This window comes from Hirundo rustica, chromosome 9, assembly GCF_015227805.2.
Source record: "Hirundo rustica isolate bHirRus1 chromosome 9, bHirRus1.pri.v3, whole genome shotgun sequence".
NCBI classification, from domain to species: Eukaryota; Metazoa; Chordata; class Aves; order Passeriformes; family Hirundinidae; genus Hirundo; species Hirundo rustica.
The window spans coordinates 4853676-4864323 of NC_053458.1; the positions used below are offsets into that span (position 1 = coordinate 4853676).

General features: G+C 50.8%; 2 protein-coding genes across 2 annotated transcripts; one reads left to right on the top strand and one right to left on the bottom strand.

The window, feature by feature from the left end:
- The first annotated feature begins 33 nt into the window (after positions 1-33).
- TTC4 (tetratricopeptide repeat domain 4) lies at positions 34-7851 on the top strand. Its single transcript, XM_040072678.2, has 10 exons — positions 34-138; positions 219-336; positions 407-568; positions 1401-1478; positions 2220-2344; positions 2647-2733; positions 3610-3824; positions 4957-5038; positions 6107-6189; positions 7084-7851. The coding sequence occupies exons 1-10, from the start codon at positions 52-54 to the stop codon at positions 7181-7183; spliced, it is 1137 nt and encodes a 378-aa protein (XP_039928612.1). The 5' UTR covers positions 34-51; the 3' UTR covers positions 7184-7851.
- On the bottom strand, positions 7849-10606 carry TMEM205 (transmembrane protein 205). The gene is made up of 3 exons (XM_058421721.1): positions 9021-10606; positions 8766-8929; positions 7849-8571 (listed from the first exon to the last, which is right to left on the bottom strand). The coding sequence occupies exons 1-3, from the start codon at positions 9118-9120 to the stop codon at positions 8272-8274; spliced, it is 564 nt and encodes a 187-aa protein (XP_058277704.1). The 5' UTR covers positions 9121-10606; the 3' UTR covers positions 7849-8271.
- Positions 10607-10648: the final 42 nt, after the last annotated feature.

The window sequence follows — 10648 nt, forward strand, 5'->3', positions numbered from 1 at the left end:
GGGGGCGGTCGCAGGCGGGGCCGGGAGGGCGGCAGGAGGAGCAGCGGGAGCATGGCGGAGGCCGGGCGGGACGGCGTGTGCGGAGCCCCGGAGCCGCCGCGGTACCGGGGAGCGCTGCACCCCGACACGTGGGAGCAGGTGAGGCGGCGGCGCCGGGAGCGGGGCCGGGAGCGGGGCCGAGCTCAGGGCGCTGTGCGTGTCCGTCTGTCGGTCCGCAGGAGCTGGAGGCCATCCCCATGTTCATGAAGAGCTGCCCGGCCCAGATCGACCCGGCGCGGCAGCCCGAGCTCGCCTGCCTGCAGTCGCTGCTGTTCGACGAGGAGCGGAGCCCCGCAGGTGCGCGGCGGGCCGGGCCGGGGCTCGGCGTGTCCCCGTCCCGCCCTGACACCCCGCTGCCTCCCCGCAGAGCTGGCCGCCATGTACAAGAACGAAGGGAACGAGTACTTCAAGGAGAAGGACTACGGGAGAGCCGTGGCCGCCTACTCGGAGGGGCTGCGGAGGCGCTGCGGGGACGCCGAGCTGGACGCGGTGCTGCTCGCGAACCGCGGCGCTGCGCATTTCCACCTGGGTGGGTAAGGGGCCTCCGACCGCCTGGGAACGCGGCTCCTGCTTCTGCTCGCCGTTTGGGGTTTCCTTTCTGCTTGTTTTGGGTTTGTGGTACGGCAGAGCAAGCGGTTTATCCGTGAGAAGGAGATTCCTTGAGCCCTGGAGGCCTGGCTCCCTTCGGCACGTGGCTGCGTGCAGGGTTTGTTCTCTGTTCCTTCCAGCTGCTACCTGCTGCTCGAGCCTTGGCTCCAGGACAGGGCAAAAACAGTGGTTTTTAGAATCATGCACTGGTTGGGGACCTTTAAAGGCCATCTGGCCCAACCCCTCTGCAAGGAGCAGTGACATCTTCAACGGAACAAGTTTATTCAGTGCCCTGTCCAGCCTGGCCTTGAATGTTTCCAGGCATGGACAACCTCTGCCAGTGCCCCACCTCTCTCATTGTAAAAAATTTCTTCCCATATTATGTCTAGTGTAGGTCTACCCTCATTTAGTTTAAAACCATTACCTGATGATCTTGGAGGTGTTTACCAACCTTAATAATTCTATGACTCTCCTGCAGCTACCAGCATCCAGCCAACAGTGTCCATGCAGCAGGGAAGGTGGTTTTTTAATGTTTTAATGCTGCTGTGTGTTGCAGCAGGGAGGTGGTGTGCTCACACCATGTTATTTACCTCTCACCTCTGTGATTGATCCCTGTCCTTTCACTTCTTTTCACCCTCCTCTCACCTCGCTGTGGTTGTAGAAACAGTGAATTACAGCGTCTCTGCATAAACTGTTTTGCTGCTTTGGTGTCTGGTTGGATTTTAAATGCAAGTGGAAGTTTCCGAGCACTTTTACTTTTACTTGCTTTGCAGGTAATTACCGTTCTGCTCTAAATGATGTCATCCAAGCCAAAAAGCTGAAGCCCACCCATCTCAAAGCCATCATAAGAGGTGAGAGTTCAAGCTGCATGGAGCTGCAGGGGAATCCTTTCCAAACGCTGGGCTGATGTTAACTTTACTGACTGTGCTGTTATTGTTACCAGCCCTGAAATGGGCTGTTGTTACCTCTTGCCTTGTTTCCTTGCCTGTTTCTGGGTGTGTAATAATTGTGTTTCTAAAGCTTAAATTACTCTGAGTGGCCATCATACTTTGTTTCTGGACAGAATTCATTTCAGAAAGGGAAAGCAGTTACTGGAAGAGATCTCTTCACTTGTTACTGCTGTTTCTCCCCAAAACAGAGCTCTGCCTTTTGCATTTTGCAATCAAAATATCCTTTTGTTCCTCATCTCTTATATCTGTCAGAGGTACTAGACCTGTTTCTGTAGAGTACAGCATAACTTTTCCTGTTTTCCACATAACTGTTTTTGGAGTCTGTTCTTTTATCCCACTCCATAGAAATCCCCCTTTTATTTTTCCTAACAAAGCAAATACTGAAATGTTAATCACAGTGATAAAATTCTGTTTGTAACAGACACTTTTAGCATAATCCTGCTGATTTCTGTGACTAAGTGATGTAAGAACTGATGAAATATTTTAAATTTTCTTCTCAACTGACCTGCAGGAAATTTCTGGTTGAAGACAAAAAAGTTTAGTGCAGAAGCACCAGACCTAACACTGTCTTTATAATCACCACTTTTGTAATAGTTGTACACTGATTCCAACACTGAAAACTTAAAATATTAATCCTTCCAGGAGCTCTCTGTCACTTGGAACTCCAGAATTTTTCGGAAGCAGTAGCATGGTGTGACGAAGGCTTGCAGATAGACTCGAAAGAGAAAAAGCTTGTGGAAATGAGAGCTAAAGCTGACAAATTAAAGGTAAATATTGAGGCAGCCTGGCATCTGCAGTGCTTGTCTCTCTGGGATCCTTGGAGGGAGGGTTCTCCATCCAGGTTTCTGCGTAGTGTGATGTCCCCAGGGAGGACTGAGCGGTGGTTCCATGTGTTGTGTGTCCAGGTGTGCAGGGGAAGGAGCTGGGGGGGACCTTCCTGGAGACTCAAACTGATTTTGGGGCCCTCCCTGGGGACCCTAACTGATTTCTCCACCCGTTGTCGGAGCAGAGCAATGATGGGCACTGACCTGCTCTGTGTGACCAGGGTGCATCTTTTTCTTGCCTTTAGCGAATTCAGGAGCGAGATGCCAGGAAAGCAAAGGTGATGGAGAGCAGAGAGCGGCGTCAGAAGGAAGTCTTGCTTGCAGCAATAAAGGTGATCCACTGAGAGGGGCTGGTTTTGTGTGGTTTGGGGTTTTTTTAAGAGCTCTATCGTCTTTCTCTAGAAGTTGGTTCTCATACATTGGCTTTTGAGGGCTAGAGCAAAAAAAATTGAGTTAAAAGCGTGATTCTCCAGGTCTGCATGGCTCTAGCCCCACCTCCCAGCTTTCTGTATTTCAGGTACCAACTAATGCAAAATACAGACCCAGTGTTAGGAGATGGGCTGAGCTTTGTGAGTGCTCTGGCTGCTGGGCTGTAGCACCACATCAGCCCAACGAACCTGGCTTTCTTTGCTGCCCACAGCCATTCATTCCATGGAAGAGTGGGAGATAACCTTTTGATAGGGTAGAGGAGGGAATCAGTCCTGGATCCTCTCCTTCCTCTGTCAGTGTTTGGGCTACATTAAAATATTCTGGGCTCTTACATACATTCAGATCTCTTCTGCTGTTGTCTATCCAAGGAAAAGAGTGAGCTTTCTTCAGTTCTCTGAAAGAGTAGATGTTCTCAGGAGCTGGTGTGTGTAGCTGCACCCTGTAGTGATGCCTGGCTGGCCCCAGAGAAAAGGATTTTCAATGCATCCCTTTCCACATGCTTTCTCAGGCTCTCCACGTGTGGGCTCCTCTGAATTCCCATCTCATTTGTTTATGAGGAGTCTGGATGTCTGGCTGAGGTTCTGGAATTTACTGGGAAGTGCAGTCACCTGCGTCTGATACTGTGGGAAAGCTTTGGATGACATGTTTAGGAGCTGACCCATTAACAAGAACAACATAATTTGACCTTTTACCAACTGCTAATATTTCGTTCTTATTCTCCTCACCGTAACTGTTTGATTTTTAGTTGGGTCTCGGTCTTTTCCCTCCCTCCCCTCCAGGAAAGAAATATCAAGCTGGTTCTTGAGCCTTCAGATGAAGAAGAGGAAGTGTCAGCTGGCCTGGCTGAGATATCCTTAGATGGGTTCCACTCTGACAGTGCCACGGGGGCAAAGGTGCACTTAGATGCTGATGGCAACCTGAGCTGGCCTGTCCTCTTCCTGTACCCTGAGCACGAGCAGACAGATTTCACCGTGGCTTTTCACGAGAACTCCAGGTAAATGCACTGCCAGCAGCGTTCTTGCACAGAGGAGATGTTTGAGCAAACAGGAACAGGCAGCAAGTGAAGCACTGCCACGCTGGTGGAGCACTTCCAGATTTCCAGTTGCACAGCTGACCCTGCTTTTGAGCAGGAGCCTGCACTAGGTGACCTCCAGAGGTCCTCTCCAACCTGAATTATTCTGTGATTTGCATCAATTTGTAGTGCAGACAAACAGATGTAGCCAGGGTGACTAAAGGGGCTTGCAGTGCAAGCTCAGAGCAGTAATTAATTAGTGGCCAGGGGTGCCTGTGACCCATCCACGCCTGTGGATTTTAGAGGTTCATTAAGGCGCCCTTTCAAAGCCCTCCAAATACGGTGTCTCAGAAAAAAAGGTTAAACTTAAAAATTATGAAAAGCTTCCAGAGGGGACCTCTCGTAACCAGCAGTGACCCCAAAGTGCTCCTCAGGGCTTTCAGCAGATCTGGCTGAGGTGCTGCAGACCTTTCAGTCTGTGAGCGACTGGCAAGCCTGGAATTCCGCTCTCCTTTGATGTAAACTTCAATTTCGGTTCTTGTAGTGTTAAACAGACTTGGAATTTGTAACTTTCTGCTTGTTGGAAGACATAGTCCTCAGATCTATGAATAAGTTCAAGACTTAAAATTACAGTGCAAGCAGGTTAGTAAAGTTGTAGTACTTCTATGGTACTGTTCACTGTGCCTTTGTGGGACTAAAGGAAGTGGAAATGGATTTTTAGAACAATCTGGACTCCAGCACTTCTCAAGCACCAAAAAAAAAGAAGCCTTTGACACACAGACATCTTCTCATCATTCTGATCTGGGACTGTGTCAAAGGAAAATCCATTTTAGACAAAATGCAGGGTGTTGATTTTGACATCTCTTTCAGTGTGAAAATGTAAAGTTTAAAATAATTTGTGATTGCACTGCTCAGATTTGAAGACAGTAACCTGAGTTACAACACGGCCTTGGATTCATTGGGAAGGTGATGAAGGGAAGGAACTACTGGTGATCTAAACTTACCTTCAAGTCTGCTGTTTAATTTGCTAATGTATTTTTGCCATCATTCAAGTATACAAGTTACTGAAGCTGAGCGCTTTGTCTAAGCTGACCAAGTGTGTTTTGGCTTTTAGGTTTATTGATCATTTAATGGTGATGTTTGCTGAGTTACCTCCTTGGGATTTAGAAAAAAAATACCTTCCCAACAATCTGGAGGTGAGAAGTTTGACTTTTCCTTCTGTTTCAGGGTGGTTGTGTTGTGGGTTTTTTTAATTTCTGGAGTGAGGAAGTGCACAACTCGTAGGGTATGAAAATCGTGGCATCTGTTTACTATGCACAGATGTGAAACAAGAGCTACCCTCACTTATAAACTCAAACATTGCCCACATGTGCTGACAAAATTTACTTATGAAAATGGAAGCTGTCTCCCACTTACATTGTATTTGACAGAAGGTATTTATAGATATTGGTTAGATTCCATCTTTGTAACAATAATTAGGATTTAAACCATCAAGATGATAGGTGGCCGGTTTTTTTTAACTGTGTCATGGAGTTGCTCAATGCAAGTAAGAAAATACTATTTTAAAAACAGTTTATTTTCAGAACTAAGTGGAGTTACTTAAGCACATAATCAGCTCAAGATAATATATCTCTATGAACACTTTGGCAGAGGTGGGTTGTGAGTTGGTCGTGGCTGCAGCAGGCTTTGAGGATTTTTCTGAAGTTGTACATAGAGGGATATGAATGTTTATTTTTCATTTTCCACTTCAGTGTCATCTGTGCCAGGCAGCAGCACAACCCTGTGCACAGTGAGCACAGGTCCAGAAGGACAGTGGCTGTGTACTTTTCCAGGTTAAATCCTGTGTGTATTTACAGTCTAATGCACCATTGCTGGATTGTAATCTCTTAAATCAACTCTGTTTTGTTCAAATACCTCTAAACCCACCCAGTTTATCTCATAACATTGCTGCTTTTCACCTGTTGAAGAGCAGCCCTTAGATTTGGATTGATTGCCTGTAAAGCATGGGAACAGCCAGTGTATTTTGCCTTCCTGCTGTCACTGCCAGGAGAACCTAGGCTGGTTTATACAGGGGAAAACTTGGAATTCACACAAACCAAACCCTGCATTGCTGAATTTTGCATCCCACAGTCAGGTCAAGCTACAGAGGTTTGATAAACCCCCAGCTGATAATGGTGTGCTGTTACTGGGCTTTCAGCAGCTTAGTGCTTTCCTTCATGTACCTTATAGGCATTTAATAATCCTCCCCAAAATTTTTTTTCCAGCTCTATTTTGAAGATGAAGAAAGAGAGGAAATGTATGAGGTGAACCCAGACCACACGTTGCTACAAATGCTGCAGCATGAAAGGTGAGGCTGTGCCTGTCCATGTCCAGGGGGAAAAGGGCAAAAAAGCATGAGCTTTAAGTCCAGTTTGTTCATAAATTGTCCTAACTCTTCTCTGACTTAATAGTCCTACCTCTTGAAGGTATAAAGCTGCATGGATTCTGTGCTTGGTTTTAGCAACTTACGTATGATTTCCCCCAGAAAAATGAACAGCTCTTTCCAGGACTGGATGGAGATGGGAAAGGGAGCTGAGCAGCACAGAAGGGCTATTCCAGAGCCCATCTACACAATACTACTTAAAAAAAAAAAAAAAAAAAAAAGAAAAACAGGCAGCAGTCCTCTAAAGAGCATGTTGAAGGTTAACAATGCTCTCGCTGTTCATGCTGCTGCGTGAGCAGCCCCTGGCGCAGCACGCAGCAGTGTTCTGCTCTGAAACTGCCTTGAAAGAGCGGTGCTGTTACTGAGAGAGAAGAGAATTTGCTGTTTGTGAAGCCGTAAAGTTCCCGTGCAGGCTGTGCTGTTGAGCTGCACCATCCCTTAGCTGGCTGGAGCTGCTGCACAGCGTGGGGGGCTCGGTCTGTCGCAGGGGGAGCGGGATCTCCGTCACCCCATAAAACTCAGCAGTGTCCATAAGCCCTCAGATTTCAGGCTGTAAGGGCAGTTGCAAAAAAACCCTCCTTCCAGAGGGAGAATAACAGCTGCCTTAATTAAAAGAAGCTGTTGGGAGAGGAGTTGATTCATGAAACACTCCTCCTCAGATGTGCTTAGCCCTGGCTCCAAGAGGCTCTGCTCATCAGCACAAAAGCTCGTCACCAGCCTTTGGGAGGTCAGGCTTTATGGAGCTGGGCAGGAGTCACTTGCTCTCCAGGACACTGGGCCAGCTACAAGGAAGCCAAGGACTCCTTTTAATCTTTGCAGGTATTTTGTAAAGGCCGGAACCCCGACAGTTTTGGTATTTGCCAAGCGTTCTCCTTTCTCTGAGAAATACTTCTCTGGCAAGAAAGTGCACCGACTGTAACGAACAAGAAAGAAACGAGGAATCCTGTGCAAGAGGCTGCTGTTTGTTAGCCCAGCTCCAGGTTGCAGGCTTCTGCTTGAACGAAAATACCTTGCACTCTTCAGGGGAGGAAAATAATCTTGGCACATGGGGGAACTTCCAGGGGAGCGACATAGGAGAAGGAAGGGCTAACATGAGGGGATTATTTGTTTAAAAGGGAACCCAGCTGGCTTGCAGAAGGTCTCCTCTATGATAGGCTGTGTGTGGTTTTGAAATAAACCTGAAGCAGTGCCAAACACTGGCTGTGGTTGCAGTAACAGCAGCTGGGAATGTACTTCCTTACCTGAGAACAATCACAGATTTGCTCGGAGGTGGGCTGTCGCTGCTGGGGTTTAACAGCAGCGGCCTGGGGTGATTCCTGCCTGTTGCAGAGGGGTGGATGCAGTCAGGTTCCTGCCTGGGACTCAGCAGCTGCTGTTTTGTCACTGCTGGGCTGTGCTGCTGGCCAGGGTACAGCAGAGCTCTTTGTTTGGAGCAGTGTTTGACTGACCCTTTTGATACCTTACTGAATGTCCTACAGAACCTGCAATAAACACGGCTATTTTCAGTAGACTGACTTCTGCCTAATGAATGAGACTTTTCTTTTTTCCTCATCTTGTGAAATACAATAGGATGACAGGCGCTGATTGTAAACCCCAACATCACACCCTTATCTGTTACCTTAACTGCTACAGCCAACATACAGGGTCTTCTGCACTTCTGTGTTTGCATTTGGCTTTTAATTAGAATCAATTCTCAATGTCTCATTTCTTTCTGTTCTGCAGTCTCTCTGTGACTGCAGGAATACACCGCAGCTTTGGACACAGCTACTGCACGGGGCATTAGAGAGCTGTTCAGCCATAAACCACTCCTGCTTCAATCACGGAGGCTGGCTGCAGGCAGCTGTAGACAACACATTTCCATTTCGCTATTCCTAAATTCCCAAACGCTCCGAGGCTCTCTCCGCCCGAGGATGCTGCAGTTTAACGCCCAAATCTCGGGGTTGTTTTTACAGCAAAGCAAGCAGGGGCCGGGCCCTGGCCAGCCCTGCCCTGGCACCGTCCTTGCCCTCAGAGGGCAGAGAGCTGCGCAGCCAGGTGCTGCAGGCTCAGCCCGTTGCACACGATGCAGCAGAGGTTGCAGAGGGAGGACAGAGCGTGGCAGAGGGTGAAGCGCCGGGCCAGCTGCCTGTAGCTGGGGCTGGAATCGCGGAGTTTCCTGCGGGGCTCGCTGCCGGCCCTCCCCGGCTCCTGCCCCAGCCCGTGCCTGCGCTCCACCAGCTGCAGCTCGGACGCCGTGTCGGAGGTGGCCTGCCCGAAGCACTGCGCGTTCAGCACGGAAGCGGCGATGCAGACCAAGAAGGTGACGATCTGCGGGGGAGCAGGGCCCGCCGTGAGCACCCCGCAGGTGCGGAGGGCTGAATTTCACGCCCCCGGCTCGCTGCGGTTTGGGCGCTTTCGTGTCGGAGCCCTGGGTGGATCGCTGGCAGGCCAGGCAGAGGAGCTCGGCTCGCAAGGAAGGGGTTTGGGCTATGGCCAGCTGGTGTTTGGCAGGGGGGAGTTACCTGGGTCGTGTGCTCCTCGCCCAGCCGCTCGCTGGGGTGGGACAAGGCGAACAGGGTCAGGTTGAGGAAGGCGCAGGTGGAGCTGATGTGGAAGTAGTAGGGGAAGAGCTCACGCTGGATGGAGCCGAAGGTGTGGCGAGGGAGGTGCCTGCTCATCACGAACCCTGCCAGGGGCAGAGCAGGTTAAGTCCCGGGGCAAAGCCCCCTCCCCTGTGCCACCCCCCTGGGCAGAGAGCACGACACAACCCAACCTACCGGCCACGAAGGTCACCCAGAGCTGCATTCCCCAGGAGGCGGAGAGGAAAAGCAGGTGCAGCAGTTTGATGGTGCTGGAGGGCTCCGTGTCACTGGCCATGGCGTCCTGGATGGGCACAGCTCCCTTCACGTCAGCCGGGTCACCCCGAACTCAGCGCCGAGCTGTGCTGGCCGCTGTCACCTTGCCGCTCGCGGGGCAAATGCGGTTCGAGCTCACAGACCTGCTGGCTCAGGAAAAGCTTTGGAGCCGGCACAGCCCCGTTCCAGCCTCAGCACCACACGCCCGACGGGGCTGCAACCCCGGCTCTTCAAACCCCTCGTATCTCAGGGGCAGGGCACTGCGTCAGCACCGGGGAAACCAGATGGTTTGGGTGGACTTTCGGCAAAGTCCAGCCAACGCCCCGACTGACCCCTGGCAGCAGGAACAAGGGGAAAGTCAATGAAAAGGGGAAGAGAAAAGCTGTGACAAATACACCTGCCCACGCTGTGGCCATCAAAGAGGCCTCTTGCCCAGGAGAAGCCCCCCCTGTGTAAAAACGGCAGCAGCTTCGGCACTGTTTAACCAAAAGCCTGGGGGCTCCCGGGCTCACCCCGCTGCCCCAGACCCTGCACAAGAGCGTGGGCAGCAGTGGGTGGAAGGAGGTTTTGAAGGAGCTGCCTGATCCACTGCAAGGAGGGCTCTGAAAATTAATTAAAACAAAGCTTCTGGGAGTAGCCCATCAATACTGCTGCCTGCAGAATTCCTCCTCCTCCTCCTCCCCTTGGCTGGTCGCCTCGGGGCATGAATTACGGCGGGGCTGGCCTTGAGAGAGACACTGCCGTCTAATTCCATCCCGCTCCTGCAAAGCAGATAAATGTACCCTGTATTGTGATATATTAGCCCCATGTATTTATTTAGGCATCCATAAAATCAGGTCCTTAAACCTTCTCATGATGGCAGCACACGGGAGAAGGCGCCCACATCCAACCTGGAGTGCTGGACTGTAAATCCCCAGCTGTCTTCATGGCCTTTTCCAAAAGCTTCTTGGCGTTTTGGGGAATTTTCCCTGCTCCATCCCCCTGGATGGCAGGGGCCCAGGGAAGGCAGCCGTGGTCCTTAGGTGGGGCTTTGTTCCTGCATCATCCTGGGCAGAAAGGAAGGGATGGGCTCTGCCGGCAGCCGGCACAGAGCCCTGCTGCTCCCAAGGTCCCAGACCTGCCTCTCCAAATGATTTTATGATTTTCCTCCGTGCAGGAATTAGCAGCCGAGAGCTCCAAGGCGTTTTCATGCAAAGAAGCTGCAGGTGGGGGTATTCCTCAGAGCAGGGGGTGACTCCCTTTTTCTAAAAGGGATTAAGAAAAGTGGTGATTGATTGCTGGATTGGTCCTAGAGCGGTGCATTTGATGGAGAGAGCAAAGGAAGGACTCTGGGAAGGGCTGGTAAGGACAGCCACCAGCAGGTCCCTCCTCCCCCGCGGGATGAAGCAGTGGAGAAGCAGCTCCAGGGATGCTCCAGGCTGCCCATTCCTGCTGTCCATGCCTCCCTGAGGGCCAGCAGATGCTGTAGGGCTGCAGTTTCCCTCCAGAAGCACAAAGCACACCACGCCTCGCTCCGCCGTGCCCCCAGGTCACTCCTGCTCCATCACCCT